Below are 20,012 nucleotides of genomic sequence, written 5' to 3'. Positions count from 1 at the left end.
TTTTAATTTTAATTTTTGTTAGCTAAGAAAAAATGACAATGTCATCTGTTTAACCAGCTTTGCTGGAAATGTGAAATGTTTTATGACAATAAAGTGATATTATTATTATTATTATTATTATTATTATTATTATTATTATTATTATTATTATTATTATTATTATTACATTCAAGTACAATTCTCAGTTTCCAGATCAGGATAACAATTTTTAAACCTGGTTGGGCTTACCTTGAAGTGGCAAATACAAAATTCACTCTAAAAATGTCCATTTTAGCTTCACACTCCTTGTTAACACATTGCCAAGTTTTCTTATCGCTACTAAGCAAGTTTGTTTAAGATTTGGTGATGTTTGTCATCTTGTGTTTTAATTATAGCCCTAATTTAAAACTCCCATTACAGAAAGATTATAATATCATAGTAAATAAACTGTTCAATTAATTTTTATTAACTTTCTTAAAAATTTGAATGTTATGAGCCAACTTTTTGTTATGACAAACACAATTTCTATACCCATAAAAGATAATGTGAGGTAGGCTAGGTCAATTGTTTTGCTTTGTCACAGCATTATTCGTACAAAAAGCTAAGAATTTTAGTAGTCAACAAGTTATATATAAGCAACAAATAAACTAGCAAGAAACTTTCAAAAATCATGTATGAGCTCTTAATTAGAAAACGTCCCTGTTGTAGGGTATTTGGAAGGGGGCTACCTTTCTGCACTTAAATATTAACGCTCCGGTATATTCTCCAAAAATTTACAATGCGGCCCTTGATTAAAAAAGGTTGGATACCCCTAGTCAAAACTACTCAAGGCTTCTTACACTAATCTCTTATTCAGTTTTTGGGTAAGAAGGTCTTAGTTATGCCTCATTATCAGTAAAGCTTGTTTGTATAATTCTGATGGACACCTTCAAAGCCAGAAAACAATTTTTTTAAAGTAAAACAATTAAATTGTAGGCTTCAACAAATATAAAATGTCAGGGTATCTATCGATCACTGACGTCGCCAAAGTCACTCATTTTAATAAGGAGTCACAGAAATTATTGAAAAATTGCTGTTATAAATTTGAAGACATTCTAATTACAGAGTTTTGTCAGGACCACATGAACAACGTGAACAAAAACAGTTTGTTTAATTTCTTCATCATTTGACATCAGAAGTACTAGGTTTTATTTTTACAAATTAATTATTTAGCATGACAGATAAAATTGTATAATCTCTCACAACAATGATGTTTAGGGTATCAACTTGTTTTTTTTAAACTCTAGTAATCCCTATCATATAAATTATGACAGATTGTCCAAACATGTACATATAATTATAATTGGCAAAATGTTACTGAAAATTAACAGATTTGTAGAGAAGATGGTAGACAACCTGACATTTTATTTTGATAATTTCTTATTACACAGCTTTGTCACATACAATCAAATTTGTGCCAAGTAAGATTTTCTTTACTTGTTTCAAAACCTGTTGTTGAGAATTTTTGTTCTCCTTCACATGTGAAGGTTTTTAGTCTGGAAGTCAAATGCCCCTAAGACTCACTTGAGAACTTAAACGAAGCAGGAGAGATTCTAAGTATAGACTCCAGTCTGCCGACACAAATAGACCAATTCTTCAACATGGAAACTTCACTGCCACCTATCAGTGTTTTATCCTCTTTCGAAAAAGTGATAAATTTGCTTGTATGGCTTTTAATTTCTGAGCAAATATGTTAATCCTATTTTATATCTTATAAAAAGTACACTAACTTATGTCACAAACACAGTACACTTATGAAACTTATGAAATGTAACTTATGACAGATTAACTGCACATGTACAAATAAATTATAAGTGAGTCAGATATAAATTTTAATGAAAACCTGTATATTTATAAACCGTTAAATTAGTTTAATAAATTGTTATCCTTATGAGATGATTGAGAAAATATATATTTTGTTGTTGCTTCAGTCTTTTTTTTAAATTTTAACTTAGGCCTACAACTTTTTAAATATTTTGAGAACCGTCTAAACACTGATCATGTTAATGTCTAAGATCGCACCCTACTTAAGACACCATCAATAGTTATTACCCCAATGACAATTATGGTCATTATAACTTTTACAAATGAGTATAAGAATTATTACAGTATTTTATTATTACCTTCAACATGAATCAACTCTCAAAATTAAAGTGTACAGACAAAGCAAAGGTAGTTTGTAAAATATATCATAATAAAAATAGTTCCAAAGAATCAATTAATTTATTTGTTTTTTTTTACTGTTTATGTATATTTTACTTTGAGAAGCCTAACTTTTTAGGCTTTAAAGTATTTATTTCTGTTGGATTTTAAATAATGTTAAGTAAAGCAAACTTGCCTAGTAATCAAAAAGTGACTAATTTGATTCTAATAAAAATTCAGTAGCTTTTTCGTGATCTTGGTCCCAGCTGTCCTTGATCAGCAGGCTTTTGATAAATGGTCCTAGCAACAGAACCAGCTGATCTTAGTTAGTTAGAGCTACACAAGACATCTCACTCCATTCAACACTCATTCATCACTGATATTTAAGTTAAAATGCTTACAGCTGCATCCTCTTGTAGTAAATCGCACTTAGGTTGGCTATTACAATTTTTCGATAAGTGGATAAGGATTACTAGTGCTTCGTAAATGCTTCAGAGGTCAAGAATTTTTTTTAATCGTAGAAATAGCAAATTGTGTAGGCCAGCAGAAGCAGTAGCCTCTTCTTGGCCTGATAAACAAACATAACGTTGCGGTGGGGGAGGGGTAAACAAACTCGACCATCTTGAGGCTGTTTTAGCTCTGTTTACTGCCTAACACCAACAAATATGTCTACTTGTATAACTACACTCCCTGTTTGTTAAGTGTTTTAATATTGGTTTTTGTTTACTTGAAAGTACACATACTTGATTTTTTAGAGAAATAATGTTAAATTGTAATGTGTGAATTACCGGTAAATCCTTAGTTGGCGGTAACTTTTTGCATATTAGGAATATGCAACTGCAAATAAGGTATTTTTATTGGTAAAGCTTGCAGTACAGTGATGTGTCCTTAGAAAGATGATTGAAGAAAGGGGATCATTAACTTGTTTATTTTGCCAAATTGACAAATTTACTTGAGGGAAACTCATGTTCAATTAAGAATTAAATGAGTCAATCCATTGACTTAGCCTATGGTGTTATGAATCGGTTGTAAAATAAAATCAAGAAAATCAACCAGTGCTAACAAAGTTTATAAATTTAAACATACAATATTTGGTGATCTTAATTTAGAATATTTAGTTTGTAGTATAAAATCTATTTATTAATTTCGTTCTTTGCGTCAAAGTTGTGGGCGACTGGGATGTCGTAGAACGACAGGAGAGGGCTCAAATTAAAGTTCTCTTTCCTGTGACGGTGGGAAAAATCGAGAAATTCCCCAAATTCCAACCGAAATTGAAATATAACATAAAATGTTCTCGATAAGAATAGCATTGAAAGGCATACACAGCTGATTTTTGTTTACTTTAATATAGTTGATTACGCTATATTTCCAAGCCAATATTCAATACACACAGTTGGTTTACTTTTTAGCCAGTTAACGTTATCTATAATTAAGAGTTTTTGAAAACCAAAAACCAAACCAAAGATTTTCGTGTCAACTGTCAATATTGGCTTTGACAACTGGGAAATGAAACCCTAAAACCATAAAATATTACTCAATGTGGCTAATAAAACTGTTCATTTTGTATAGTACTTATTTTACTTCCCTAAAGTTTCATCACAATCGGATGGTCGTTTAGTTACGCATAAAGGACCAACATACGACAGACTAACATTGGATTTCATATAGGCTATTTAGATAACAACCAAAGAAAACAGAGAGACTTTTTTAGACAAAGATATGGTGTAAATGCATTTCCATCTTAACAAATAAATAATTTGATTCTTAGTTTGTTTGAATATTTAAATAAGTTGTTTTACATTTTGAACTTTTTAGGGACTTATGTCCCTAATTATTATTAAAATATGTATTAAATGAGACATTTCAGTTTAGTCAACATTTGTTAAGTGGTACAGCGGAACCTCGATATCAAGACCTCTGACAAAAGTGGCCGTTGGTTATTAACAAATAATGAATATAGTTTGTGATTTTATATTATAGCCTTTTTTGTCGATGTCGCCTAGTTTAATCTTTGAAAATGAATCGTAGTCAGTGATTGCCCTTTTAAGACTCTCTCTTGTGGAATGCCAGGATTGTTTTGTATGAAACAGAACATCAATGGCTTAGCATCTTGAATTTAGGTTTATTTTTATTTGATTTTATCCAAGTTTGTTTACGCCTTACGCCACATTGCCATTTTTTATGTTTTTTGAAAGGAACGGTCTGTTACTATATAATTTTGACATTTGTTCAGTTATTAAACTTAACACTGTTGTGTATACCCTGTCTATCATTAGATCAATTTAGTTTTCATTATGGCTGTTTTATTCCCCATTTGATTGCCAAATAGCTTGTCGCAAGTCTTGTTCAATGTAGTGTTTCATGACATTAGCTATCTGTAATAGTGTAATTTTAGACATTCTGTCACCAAAGCTGGTTCTTGGTTCAGTTTCTCCTAGACTAAAATGAGCTTCGCCAGGTCTTTATGGAAATGTATGTTGATTATGTTACATTAATTTATCATTAGTTATAGTTATAATTCATTACTTTGGCAGTTCATAAGCATTTAAGACAATATCGCCAGTATTTGTAAATATTACAGTAGAGTCCCGCAAACTCGGCACTCGATAACCCGGCAGTCTGGATAACTCGGCCATCACCGGGCTCAGAAAATTAGTGATTTTTTGAGTCTGAGTTAAACATGGACTCAAGCCAGCTCAAGTCAAATCATTCTCAGCTCGTACAAATGGTTTTTTGTACTATATCTGATGACTTGATACTAACTTGCAATAAAAATATAAATAAAAGAGGTAGTTAATAAGCTTAAAAATGGTATTGTTCTTGTTTTTAACCCTAGTTCCCGATAACCCGGCATTTCACAGACTCGGCACCCTTCCAGTCCACATTACGCCGAGTTTGCGGGACTCTACTGTACTATTATTTCTGAGCTTATATTTGGTTGTATGTGTTATGAGTTCTTGTGTATGTACAAGTTTCGGTGTTTAAATTATTTATTGGGATACTCTAAAAATGGTTTGTCTAAGTTAGTTATCATATCCACAGCAACATAACATTACATATTTTAGCATATAGGCCAATTCCATTTTTCATAAAATACAGTTGAAAAAAATTAGACATAAGTTTTTGTGTCAAAAATACAAATTAGGTACTGGATATCTTAAACAAAGTGTTTTTATTTTCATTCTTTCTCTTTTCTTTATTTTGAGCCATGGAACCACTTCCCGGAGTCAGGCACTTTAATTATGGGATATTCTGTATAATGTGGTGTCAAGAAACAACTAAAATGTGTCATAATAATTAATATTTTATTAAATGTCAACAATAACATGTTCTAAATACTACCAATATTGCTCTTTTATTAAGTAAAGTTCGATAATGATCACCACAAGTTAATCTCATGCCATGGTTTTTAATTTTTAAGAACCCACATTTTATAAGGTATAGTCCGTTCATTTGGCTATGATACCCAGCGGATTAGGAACCTTCTTCGAACTCAACTCACCCTCCGCTCACACTCATTGATAAACAGTTACTAACAATTAAAATTAGTTTTGATTTCAAATCCTCGAAAGGTGAAAAATATTGGAATTTTTTTTGTCTTAAGTTAAGATTAAAGGTCGAGTCACAGAAAAATATAAATCATCCGTTATACAGTATAAAAATCTACAGTATACCGGCATCAGCTTTGTACTACTTTCAGATCGTAGATATTAAGTAACCACGTCGTGTTTGGGCTCATTTTTTTTGGAATTTCATGTAGAACTCAAATATATAAAGAACAAATAATTCTTTTTACCTAAAATAAAAAAAAAAAATTACAGATCTGTGGGAATGTGACAGTAGGTGACTGTTTATCAACAGCCAGCTTGGCGAGCGAGTCGAGAGAGTGAGTTGGGTTCCGAGAAGGTTCCTAATCCGCTGGGTATCATGGCCAAACTATGATAAACATTGAGGTAAATAATCATGGCAACAGAATGACTACAGTAAATGTTATGGATTTGAAGCCAACAATGGTGTCTGACTTCTCAGTAAATCATCATTTGGCTAATATTTCCAATGGTTGTTAAGTCTTTGTTATGGCTTTGCCAGGGATGAGTCAACTTGGTACTGTTAGTTTGAAGTTTAAATATTTAAAAAAAATTAAATAGGTACCCCCGTTGGAAATATTTTTTGATACCTATGCATCGTAATTGTACCTCAACACAAAAAAATGTGGCGGCTAACTATTAATTCAATTTTTGTAGTTTTTACTTTTGTTACATATTATTTGTCGATTATTGTTTGTGGAACCATATATTAAACGTGGTTAATCATCCTAATGGATTAGCTGAAGACAAATTCAAAGTTAGTTCCATACGATTCATGTAAAGGGCATATTATTCCCTCTACCATTTACATCCAGGGGAGGTTCTGAACTTAGGTACCTCAGCTAGAGATGGAACATTGGACTCATCTTTAGGCTGCTATGATATATTGGGAAGACTCTCCTCATTAAAAACATTTCATTGACATTAGCGCTCAATGTCACCAACATGAACCACACATACAAACAGGCTTCAGATTTTGTCTTGGGATGAGAGATCTACATATACTACTAAAAGTCAAGGTTGAACCCATGAGTTTTTGATTATTTTTTATTAAATTCAGATATTTAGAAATTAAATTAACTTAAAAGAACTAGTAGAAACATTATCAGGCAAATATCAAAATAATGTCCCAAAGTATTATGGCGCCAAAGTTTTGGTATTGCATAAATGAAATAGAGACAATTCAAGATATAATGCTCTAACTACTTCAGAGTTGTGAACAGTTTTCTAGCGAGGCATGAGTGCAGTAGGTGTGAGCATTGGCTGTCATTTCTGGTGACGTCACTGTCCACCGTCGCTGTCAACCACACTAAAATTAGCGTCACTCGCTTTGTGTCAGAAACTGCCAGTTCGTTGTCGTCTGTGTCCCTCTGTCTGTCTGTAACGATACTTGGTGCGGCTAGTGTTGTGCTTTGCTGTCTTCTTAATTTGTTTTGTAAGTCTTTGTCTTATAAGTCTCTTGGTTAGCTTTTATTTATATGTTGTTCAAAGTTTGGAGTGTAGGGTGTTTAGATCAAGTGTGGCACTTGGTTTAGCCGGCTCATGTTAACAATGTATATAAAGTATGCAGGTAAACTATTTGTATGTAAAATATGTGTAGGGAAAGTAGTAATTATGTAGGTAAGAGAACAGCAAAACTTGGTGCACCCAGATTATGTTGTCTTCTTAATTTGTTTTGTAAGTCTTTGTCTTATAAAACTTTCATTTCTAAGTTGTATTATGAGTTGTTCAAATTTATGTGGTGATGTGTGCTGTTTATCAAATAATCTAAAAAAAAATGGTACAGGTATTACTGTTGTTTGTTTATTTTGCTTGATCTCGTCTGTTACTTATTGTTTTGTCCTTAAATTAGTGTCAAATGTCACTAAATAATACAGTAATAAAATAATAGTAATAATAGTAAGTCTTTGTTTATCATAATGATACGTTACATACCATCAACAAATACGAATATCTTTTTAAGTCAACTATCACATAATAATCATGACATTTGTGACAATAATCATGACAAATAATCATAACAGAGACACAATACTATTATATTAGTTTCAAATTTGTCTCTCAAATCATCCTAAAAACAAATGTTGCTGAGAGTAAACCTTTTAGATATTTTTTTCATGTGTGTTTACTATTTCAGTTACAAATCAATATTGATCCTTTGATAATGAATTTTTGGTTGATTTCTTTTTTGTCAATTTATTTTTATGTCATGTGTAACTTATGATTTAATCAGTACTGTATAATATTTACTGTATAATATTATTGTTTTTGTTCTTAAAACCTCAAATAAAATATTCTTTATTCATAATTATGTACATTGAATGATATTAATTCTTATTTATAAAAGTATAAAATACAAATAAGTACATTCAAATTTACCTATTTACAATATATACATCTAAATCTTACCAACGCCATTTATAATATTTAAAAATTCATAAATTGAATAACAAATGTTCTCAATCATGAATGCCTTTAAATTGTTAATGCATTTCTTAATGTTAGTCTCACTTTTTAAGCTTTCTGGCTGTATATTAAAGAATTTGGCGCCCATATATGTGTTTTTTTTTTCAATCTAATTTATGTGTTTCTAATTTCAAATTATTTTTGTGCCTTGTGTTATAATGATTGTGGCCCAGAAAACTGGTATTAGTCATGTTTTGTTTCACATAAATAACACTTTCATATAAATTATATACTGACAAAATACCTAGTTCACAAAACTTTTACTTTACATGAGCCTTGTTCTTCAAACCTAGCATGATTCTTATACATTTCTTTTTGAGTTTCAATATTTTTCTAAAGTTTTTGTTTGTTTTTGTTCCGTATACACAAATGTTAGTATGTACAAAATGTGAGTGAATCAATCTAAAATATATTACTTTTTAAGTGGCTAAATCACATAATTTAGATAATCTTCTTAGGACAAAAATTTCTCATTTCATTCTGCCTTTAACTTTGTTAATATGTTTATTCCATCTAATTAAAACTGCAATCCACAATCAAACCCAAAAATTTAGCATCCGTTACCTCTGAAATAATATTGTCATTTTTTTTATATTTCTGTTGAAAAACAATTTTGGTTCTTTTTTGTATTAAAATTTACCTTAAATTAAACCTTATGCTCCCAGAAAGATTCTCACTTATAAATTACTAGCAGAGTACCCGTCCTTTGTACAGCGTTGGCATATGTATAAAATGCTTATTGCAGTTATGGGAGAGGACACGGTTTAAGAAAATTTGGTTCTTTTAATTTATATAATAGGCTATATAAAGTATAGCACATCTACCAATAGCCATAATGCTCTACCACTGCACCTAAACCATAGAAAAAAAGTAAAGTTCTAATTGTGTACCACAGCTTTTTGTTACTAGTTGGTTCAAATTAGCTGTTGTCATAAATGCAATAAAATAATAGTGCTGCATCCTGGTGGTAAACCTTAAAACTTTTTAATGCTATTTGATATCATAGAACCAACTTCTGCAGTTGAAACAGCTTACAAAATTCTTTAATAAATTCCTTTTAAATATGAATACCGGTACTCATAAAGTTAACACGGGAAACTCCAGAGCCACTGGGGTGGAGCCCGAAAGGACTTTTGAGATAAGAATATGTCTATATGTTAATCAGGAATGTGTGCTATCGTCATACCAAATTTAAACCCTATCAGCTTAGTATTTTTCTTGTTTACTTGTAACAAACATCTATCCATCCATACAAACTTTCCCACTTATAATATTAGTAGGATTCACTATGAAAACTTAGCATAACTAGCTGAAACTGGTCAATGTCTCTTCAAGAAATCTAGATTTATTATTGTAGATAATCCATATTAATTTTGACTGTCAAAAGTAATCTATCCATTTTTATCAGAAGAAGTACTTTGTACTTAGCAAAGGGGTTCAATTCAATTTTTTTTAAATTCCCTGTACCTGTGCAAGAAAAACTAGATACAATGAGTAAAACCCATTTTTCTTGGTTTATGATTGTAAGAGTTATTGCTAAGGATCCGCATAGGTTAGGTCAGGAAAGAAGTCAAGGCCATTTCGATGAAGGTAATTGTGTCTGAAGTGTTAATCACGGTGTCAATTGTTTCTGAATCATCTTGCTCACCCTCTTTGTCCAATTAAGACGTCAAGTGCATCAACCTTATTGCGCTTTTATTATTTTGAAATGAAATCATCGACTTAATTATTTACAGTGGATAAAGAAATCAACATTTGCAAAGATAAGGTTGACAATAATCAGGCTTTCAATTATTGTAATAGCTACTTAGTTGCTCATTAATCACTAAGTTAGGGATGCAACATAGTCGTATTATCCTAAATATGAATAGAAAATTTGTGTAAAATAAGTTAAATGCCTTATGTAACTTTGTTACTGATTTAAAAAAAAGCTGTTTAGCCAGGAATAGTATTTTTACAACTGCTTTTTTCCGCATGGAAAGTCCATTAAAACAATGTTGTGCGCAAAATAGTATATTACGTTACTAGTCTGGAAAATAGGTGTTTACCGTACGAGTATGGGAGTGGGATTTCTATTTGAGGACGGTAAACATATTTTGGAAGAGTGACATACACTATTTTTTTCCCATAGGCTACTACTTACTAACAACTAACCTAACAATAAAAAACGGTACAAATCTGTTATACAGGGTGTCCCGGAACTCTCTACCAATATTTTAGGGCATTGTTCCTGGGTAAGAAACATATCTAAATATCATATTTAAATTGTCCGGAAGTCCTTAGTTAGTCAGATAAAAAAAATTTACAATCTATCTAAGTTCTATCTAAGGCTTTCCTAAGTATTCTAAGGCTATCTGAGTAAATAAGGACTTCCGGACAATTTAAATATGATATTTAGATATGTTTCTTACCCAGGAACAATGCCCTAAAATATTGGTAGAGAGTTCCGGGACACCCTGTATATTTCTTCAGATTGATCAACAATCACTAGGTATTCATAACTTCTAAGAGATTATTTATTGTTTATGACCCCTCAATGCCAATTATAATAATCAGCTGGTGTCAAGTAAGATTCATTACTGTACAGTAGTACAAAATGAAACCCCATTCGATTAAGGAAGCGGCAAACAGCTGTTTTCCAAACTAAATTCATGTATGGAAAGTTATTAAAACAACGTAGTTTGGCGTAAAACATATTAATTAAAAGCCCAACAATCAAAGATATCTGGGTTTAGTTTCTAGCTTAGAAAAGTTTCTACTTTTTATCAAGAACGAATAGGCAACCTGCAGATTGTTTAGCGACCACAATAACCACTCAGCTACACAACTTTGTGAAAGCCTTTTCACAGATATATAATAAAGTACAAATTTTGATCTTACATTACAAGTAAAATAAAAGGTCTGAATTTGAACTGTACTTAACAATAATTTAAAAGTTTAAACATTGTAGAAGTGTTATTTGGCTCTATTAGATACTTGCACACCTATTGTAAATGTTATTTGTGGTCTTTGTTTACTAATAACTAAAATTTTCAACAGGAAACTTGATAAATTAATCGGTTTTTTAATGCAGGTTTTGAGAAGGACCAAAATGAACCGAAGAAAAGCATTGTCAACCCGCCCACTAAGTGTCGAGATATTGCCGTCAGTCGGGGAACCAATGAGGTAATGATTTTTTTGCAATTAAGTATAACAAAATGTCACAGTTGAAAATAGATAAAAGGTTTCCTGTAATAAAACTAATTGGACTATTTACTTCTAAGTACTAAAAAATAATTTTTAAGTCTCCAGTCTTGTTTTGACACCAGTTCAACTTGTTTAAAAAACAAGTTAAAACCATTGTGTGTTTGACCATACATTAGTTTGGCAAAATTAGATTTACAGAGTATAGTAAACATTAAAGTAACGCTGCAATAAAACCAGTTTAATTGAAAACATCACTAGCCAAACATGCTGAAACCTGTTTGTTTACGTGGCTGTCGCTAAAGTGGCAAGTCTCTGCAGCTTTTTAAACCTATTTAGGAGTCTGAAGCATTCAAAGTTTGAAACCAAAAGCATCCTAAAGAGTGATAGTCTGTACTAAATGTTCAAGATTTTAAAAATTGTTTAAACATTTTATTCAGTGAAAGTGCTATTTTACCACATTAAACATTCACAATTTGAAATTGTATATTTTTTTGTTTTATGGTCCAAGTTTGCTTTGACTCGTAGATTATTTTAATTTGAGTTGAGTGTAATTTGGAACATTTAATTACTGTTTTGTGATACATTTATTTATGAACCTTTGTTTGATCAAATAATGTACTTTGTAATTACTTTTGATTCCTAAGTTCTAACACATAATGCTTGAAGAATTAATGTTATTGAAAATTCATACAAGCCAACATGAGTTTTAGTTTAACAGTGCATGTTTTATTCTTGAACCATATACTGTACTTTTATTTAATTTGATATGCTTTCCAGTATGCTTAAAATTGGTATGCTTTGCTTTTATGATTAATTTGTCGATTGAATTAAAATATGTTCATACTGATTTAATAGCTTCAATAAGCAAATTTACGCACCAGTCTGTGTAATTGGTTGTTTTACTTTTGACCAAAAGCAACAGCTAGATGAGCTTTTAGATAAACAATTTAAGTCAATATAATTTCCTCTTTATCCAAACTCCAAACCATTGGACTTGATTCGTAAGTTTGGTATATTTTGGGGAGGGGTCTACCGTTTGTCCAGTTGGAAGCCACTAATCACTCAGTCCCCCATCACAACTTTCAACCTGTCAGAAAATCCTTTTTTTCATCTGTTCAAAAATCTTCAAAATTATAATATTTCTCTCTCCCCCACACAGGAGTAAATTATCCTTTGTGGGGGGGGGGGGGGGGGTTGAAAATTGTTAGGCACATCAATTTATTAAGCTATATTTTTATTTTTATTGTACTTTCTCTTAACAATATGTAGGTAGTTAATTGGACCTGGGAATCTCCATATTCTGTGTAAAAAAACGCTAAATTATAATTTATTTCTAAAAAAAAACTTTAAAATGATACCTAATTTATGCAAATTTATGCAGTTTTAAGAGAGTTGTGGTGTACCGACAAAAAAGTACTTTATAAATTATATAATGTATAGATTTTTAATAATACAGATTTTGGTTTTGTACCATTGTAAGGAATATAAAATATCGATCAAACTAGTAAAGAAAATAATTCAGCTGACATTACCTATCTTAAAAATTTATCTCAAAGATTCATGAGGTTTTTTTATGATGACCTGTAGAAGCTCTTGTGCTTTCATTACATAGAATGTTCGTTACAATTTTCTGTGACAAATTTAATCTAATTGGATTGTGTTAAATAGTACTTCTTTTCTTATAAACAATTCTTTTAAAATTGGTAAATATTTCTTGCTTCATTGTATAAAGTATCATTGAGAACTCTTCTAGAGAGTCCTTCTCCATAGCTGGATTGCATTTTCCTCTGCTTCCTTGCTAAAGCAGCCTTGCTTCAGATTAAGTTACGTCACTTTTGAGATAATCAGCTCTAACCAACATTGTATAACTACTAACTAGTCTAGTTAAACATTGATTAAGCTAACTTGTATTTTTCAAATAGTTTTTTAACAATGTTGCATTGATTTTCCTATTCAATATAAAAAATGAGGAATGTGTAACTTTTCCGAATTTGAAAGACCAAAGTAGTGTTTTGAAGGATTGTGAAAGCTTGGTTACTAAGAACAAATATCACCACTTGATTTGGACCTTCATAAAGAAGTGTGATGAACAATACCATTTTTGTGTGCTTTTTAATTAATTGTGGCTTCTACCATCTCACCGATTTGGCAAAGAAAAGTGTGTTATTACCATCAAGCATTTGAATGCTTATGCATGCCCGTGCGTGAGACTTGAACTAACACACCTGCAAAGAGCAAACAAAATACTTGACGGAATCTGCTGTTGTTGGTTTCAGTCTGTGATAAACCTCCCGAAGCCATCTGTGAGGCAAAAGCGAAGAATCCCGACGCCTCCTTCCTCAGACAGTGATGAGCCCGTCGGGCCGGGGGTTGCAACTGAGGTGACTGACAACACCACACTGAGGGTTGAGGACAAGGATCAGGAGGACTCTCTGAAGAAGAGACTCCGCCTCTTTACTGAGAATAATGGAGCGCTTCAAAGAATGAAGAGCTACAATGAGTGCGCCTTTGAGGAAGTCGTGATCGATTCTTTGTACGCTCAAAGGCGTCAACAGTTTTCCCAACATGGTCGTTCTCACAGTGATTCTGCCCACGCTTTTATATCTTCAGCAAGTTCACCAGGTTCAAGGCGGGAACGGAGTACCAGTGCGATATTCTCCATCTTCCGTTGGTTCCGAAGAGAGAGTCGGAGTGATGAGTTTGACCCGGAGTTTGCTCCCTCGGCACCCCCTTCCCCCCAGCTGATCAGAGGCCATAGCACAAGCTGCGGCAGTGTTGACACTCTGTTTAGTACGGCTACTGCAAACAGTTTTGCTTTCATACACCCGTCGTTTTATCGACCTTTTGGAGCTGCAAATCCGCCGGAGAAGTGTATTAATCCTGGCCCTGACACCGAGACTTACCGAAACAGGTTGAGACAGAGGGACAGAATAAGGGAGCTTGATAAAAATCTGACCCTGAAGAAAAAATATCACCTCTTTGGTAGTGGTACGTTGCACAGAAGTGTTGATGATGTGAACAGTAGGCATTTGTTTCTTAATAAATCCCTAGATTCTCTCAAATTAAATAATGTTCAGTCCGCTGGCAAAAATTCAACTTTAGGCAGAAAGAAAAGAAAAGCCCCTCCCCCTCCTGTATCGCTCGATGAAAAGGCTGATTCAGTGATATCTCCTTCACCTCTAGACCAGAATAAGGAAAATGTAGACATCAACTCTAAAACTAACTCGTTCCCTACGAATGATATTGTAGTTAGACGTCACAGAAGAACTGTGAGTGACTCTGCTAAGGATAGGAGGTCTGGAGCGTTTGTTCATGTCAGAGGTAAAAGGAAAGCTCCTCCTCCTCCAGTTGAAAATAACAGCAAAGAGGTCAAATCTGCCGGTAATGAGGTAGTAGGCACCCAGAGTTTGGGCAGGAAGAAGAGACATGCTCCTCCACCACCATTGATAATCAGAAGACAAGAGGATGAAATCAATTCAGGGTCTCAGGGAAAACTAAGCCCCGAAGAAAAACAAAGACTAATTGAAAACATAAACAAACTGCAAGCACATGCTGACCGTAAAAGCTTACTATTAGCTACTCCACCCGCTTCTCCCATGATGAATGACAAGGTGACTCATACAGTTTGTAATGATTCTCTCAAGTTAGAGAGGGGAGTTTTGAAGGCGAACAAAACAGAGGTCCAGTCTGCTGAAGCAAAACCTGCCACTCCGACCACGCCAACTCCAGTATCTCCAAGACCTTGGTATAAAAGAAATGCCGGGAACAAAGAAAAAAGCCTTGAAAAAAGAAAAGAAAAAACTAGTGCTGTAGATTGGATGCCTGAAGTTGCCATTGTTAGGCGAAATGCTATAAACAGTGAAAATAACAATAGCAGCAGCGTCAGTAGTAGTAGTAATAGCCATTCAAATAGCTACAGACTGTCAAGTATTTTTTCAAGGTTTGATAAACCAGAAGAAAAGAGAAAATCTCAGATATCGATGTTGGCTAATATTAGTGAGCTAGATAGGGAAGCAGCCGAAATTGTACAAAGAGAGCAAGAGAAGGAAAGAGCAATGTTGGCTGCTCAAGATGCAAAGTATTACACATCTTCAGCTGATTGTGTTGAAAACCATGATAATGATTTACATGACTTGGATATAATGTCTGAAGAAGATAGAGCACAGAAAAATCCTGACTCACCTAAGAAGAGCGGGGCTCGAGAATTAATATCGTTGTTTAATGCCATAGGCAACGTCACCAAAGTCACAATGCACTCTGCTTTCTTCTCCAAAGATGGTCCCAGTATATTTTCCAAAGAAGGTATTGAAAAGCGGTTTTCATCATCAGGAGAAGGTATAAAAATCTCAGAAGGTGTAACTACAGAGAGTATTATAAACTGTAATGGATATAAAGAGCAAATTACTGTTGTAGAAACAAAAGAAAGCTATTTAGAATCTCCAGGAATTAAAAGGCGAAAGCATTTAAAGCATCAACATTCAGATGAGCTGGGATCGGCAGGGAGCTCAGAAACTGTATCTCCTAGAGTAGTAATTGAGGAAATAGTAGATGATTTGGAAAAGTCTAAAACTCAAGCTTTATACGAAGCTAATAAAATAAGAAAACATCACTCACCTAGCCCAAGTATTCCAACTATTGCAGAGATGTCTGAATCTTTCAGCTCTGTTACAGCTTCTGCCAGTTCAACAATAAATGCTAGTGAGAGATCATCAGTAACTCCGACCCCAACAGTTACAGAACCTCCGATAGTTGTTGGAAAGACTGAGGGAATTTCTGATAAATCTGCTTCAAAAGGAGTCACTACTGATGATTCTGTAAAGGTTCGAAGGGCTGACCCTGTCACAAAACCACCTTCTAAGAACTACAGCATTTGGTCTTGTCCTCGGTGTACCCTTGAAAACCCCCGATGGAGGGTGACTTGTGAGGCCTGTGACATGTGGAGGCCTGCGGTGAGGAGAGACGTGATTGACAAACTAACCAACGCCAACATGGGAACTACAATAGGCGTCAACCTGGTCAAAGGTGAGTCCAAAAATACATCTGCAATCAAAGGCTTATCATCACAGACAGAGAATTCAGTTGATGCAAAACCCAACAGCAGCTCAATCAACAGTAGTAAACCAGTTGAATCTAAATCCCAGCCGGCAACTAAAGCAGATAAGAGTCCAATTGATGGTGCTGTCGCAAAACAACCAATCGCGAAACCCATAACTGTCAGTGGACTTTTAAATGGAAGCTGTTATATGCCAAAGACATCTGATGTTCCTGAAAATAAAAATTCCACTGATCTCAAAACAAGAAATGAAATTTCTTCAACCAAAGAAACCAAAAGAAAGCTGGTAGAGCAGCAGATTACAGTGAAACCAAATACAACACCAGTTTCTGCAAATTCACCTGCTCTTGAGAAAGTGAACAATTCTTTGGATACCGCATCATCAAGCTCTAATACAATTTCTGCATCTGGAGCCCAAACGGAAACTGGTGTAGAAGAAGTTAGGAAAGCGAGGTTGGCATTTTTTGGAAAATCTCATTCAGACAGTAAAGGTGACACTGATAAAGAGATCTCTGCTGAAGGCTCGTCGATTAATCAGGCTAAAATTGATGCATTATTCTCTATAGCATCTAAAGGTTCTTTAGCGACAAATGAAGAAGAAAGGTTAAAAGTAAAAGAAATATTGAAAGAAATGAAAAACTCCTTACCAAAAAAATTTAAGGAGAGCAAATCTGAAGCAGGGCACAGTAAAGTAAAATCTAAAGCAGAAACAATCTTAAACGAGGATGATAATATTCCAAATACATCATCTTCAAACTCGCCCAGTAGCTCAGATGAGGCTGCACGATTAGGTGCCATAAAAAAATCAAAAGCTCAAACATCCTTTCTGTCTTCTAAAGCCACAGGCCTCCCAACTGAAAGAAAACATGTGGCAGAAGCATATTTCATAAAATCAGAAACAATCATTGAAGAATTAAAAATGAAAGACTACAAATCACCCAAAATCTCGACTTCTGTACAAACTAGTGGTGTTGTTCGGAAAGTGGAGAGTAACAAGTCAGCTGCAACAATCTCTGCAAAACCTCCGACACCAAAGTCAACACGGCGAGAAATAACAGTTCCAGTTACAGTGGAGGAACACATCTTAAAAGACGGAGGCGTTGAGACAACAGCTACACAAGAAACCAAAAAAGTGGGTATTGGGGCGTTTAAACTTATAAGGCCAAGGGACTTTGCAAACATCAAAGCGACCAAGACCGGCGATGAAGCGAAGCCGCTTCATGTCTATGTGAATGTTCCAAGGGCGCTAGATGATGATTCGTCATCCAGTTCGTCCAGTGACAGTCCAGAAGTTACACAGCTGTCGGCAGAACTTACCAAGCCTAAGGGGCTGGCTGATTTCAAAGGTAATTTTAGGTAATGGGCATTGTGAGCAATTAATAAACTCCCTAAAATATATTATTATAAACTTTGAACTGTTTAAACTGAATTAGAATTTCTTTAATGTAATTTCATTAAACTTAAGGGTGCCTTAAAAAAATATAAAGATTTGTACGGTATCCCTTTGATGTAGCTTTGTAAACTAACTCAAAAGTATACATTCTTTAAATATCTAGACTTGTCATTCATGAGGTTTGAATTAAGAATTGAATTTTTCTGATATTAGGAATCCTTATTAAATTAAAGGATTTTAAAATGATGATTATTTTTTCTTCTTTGATGGATTTGTGTAGACTCATTTAAAAAATACATTTCTAAAATGTCCACTTATTAAGGTTAGAACTTTGACCATTGATAGAAGTATACATCACTAGACGATGTAAAAGCTGAAGCGATATTTGACATAATAAACGGTATCACCAATCTGACACATACTTTCTCCCATTAGCTTGTCAACAACCTCTTCATAAGTAAGCGGTGAGAGTAACTATGATACGTTATAGGGAAAATCGCAAATTTTGCAATAGCTTGTGAACCGTAATTTTTACACGGCAATGGTGTTTGCACGATTTTGTTTAGAATTATAAGGAGCATAACATAATAATTTTAGTCAAAACTGGCTTTTTTTAAATCTGATTTTATTTTATTTTATGGGTTTTTAAATGGGAAAACAACATAAGTTACAATGACTTTCAAACCGTAATTTGTACAGCAATGGGAGTTGTACCATTTTATTCAGAATTTAAAAGACTACAACATAATTTTTATCAAAATCTTTTATGCCATTTTTGAGTAACAGTTTTTCTGTTATTTTATGGGTTTTTATGAGAAAATCATCATGAAAAATCTAAATTTCATAAAACGCCTGGAGATACCATTGGTTATTACCTACATACCAATTTTCATCAAAATTAGACCACAGGTGTGGTCTGTAGTTGTGTACACATCCACTCATACAGACAGACACACAGACAAAAAAAAAAAAAAAAAACCCAGGGCTCAGGGGGACCCAAAACGGATATATCTACTCAAGACTCAAACACAAACTTTTGACCAAAACGATACTTAATATACTTATGGTATAGGGAGAGAAAGTAAAAATGGACAAAGTTGACTATCAACAGTGTGTGCTACTGATGTCAATTACTGATTTCTGTCTAATATCAAAACTTTCAACCAAGTAAAATTGAAAGGAACTTATAAACTATAGCATCTTTTATGTTATGTTAAACATGATGGTTGGCCTACCAAAAATCAAACAAGACAATCAAGTTTTGACAACAGTGCGCTCTTATTGGACTATGTTCTTTTTGTATGAAAAAACTAACTACAGGTGGTCCATATAGATGGGATGTCTACTATAGTATCCAAAAGTCAATAGTTTAAACTAAGAGAACTTTATTGTACTTAAAATTTTACTTAAAATCAAAATGGAATGATTTATATTTTGGTTATCAGCTTCGGTGATGGAGCATGGAGCCGGCAACAAGATGAACACACTGGCCGTCAACAGACTACTGCGTCAGCTAGAAACGGCCATCGCTGGTGGTCAGCACATGCGAGCGGCCACACTGGCCAAACAGCTGGCCAGGCACAAGATCAACTGCTGCGTTACACGGCACAAACAGACTGACAACATAACGTGAGTATCGACAATAAAATTTGGTAAAAGCAGCATGTTGTGCGGTCTTTGCTAAGCTATAAGAATGACACTGGAAATCCTAGAGGTCAAAGGGATTGTTCATGAGTTTGTGGAACATGTTCTGTTGCTAATATAACAATTGCTAATCGTATTTCTGTAGATATTGGCTTGGTTTGAGTTTTTTTTTTTTTTTTTTTTTGAACTATTTGAAACTAATATCAATGCTACTTTTTGTTTTGCTGATTTTTTTTGGAAATAAGAGTTGGTATGAAGACCTACTGGTCTAAAATAAAACAGTAGTGTGAACAGTTTATCAAAGAATAACTATTAATGGCCTTTGAGTACATTTTCTACAATACAGCACAATAAGATGAGTTGTGAGAAATGGTCAAGAATGTCACTGTTGTGAGTCACATCGGGAATGCATTTTATATTTAGACCCAATATACGAACTGTTGAAAAATAACTGAAAAATCTAAGGCCTAATATGAGGACTTCTACTGTAAGGGTAAATTAAATCACTTGTATTGTAATGAAG

The 20,012-nt window shown here is 33.6% G+C and overlaps 1 protein-coding gene across 2 annotated transcripts in view; it reads left to right on the top strand.

Moving 5' to 3' along the window:
* Positions 1-20,012, top strand: part of LOC128999235 (uncharacterized) — a 57,611-nt gene that overhangs the window by 13,530 nt on the left and 24,069 nt on the right. For both annotated transcript variants that reach the window (XM_054425634.1, XM_054425633.1), the window contains exons 4-6: positions 11,287-11,378; positions 13,676-17,798; positions 19,291-19,474. In XM_054425634.1, the coding sequence (XP_054281609.1) occupies positions 11,287-11,378; positions 13,676-17,798; positions 19,291-19,474 (4,399 nt within the window). The remainder of the gene's footprint in view (positions 1-11,286; positions 11,379-13,675; positions 17,799-19,290; positions 19,475-20,012) is intronic.

This window comes from Macrosteles quadrilineatus, unplaced genomic scaffold (assembly GCF_028750875.1).
Source record: "Macrosteles quadrilineatus isolate MER2022 unplaced genomic scaffold, UCM_ALF_1.0 Scaffold_8__2_contigs__length_117827958, whole genome shotgun sequence".
In the NCBI taxonomy this organism is placed as follows: Eukaryota; Metazoa; Arthropoda; class Insecta; order Hemiptera; family Cicadellidae; genus Macrosteles; species Macrosteles quadrilineatus.
This window is presented reverse-complemented; position numbering and strand designations above follow the sequence as displayed.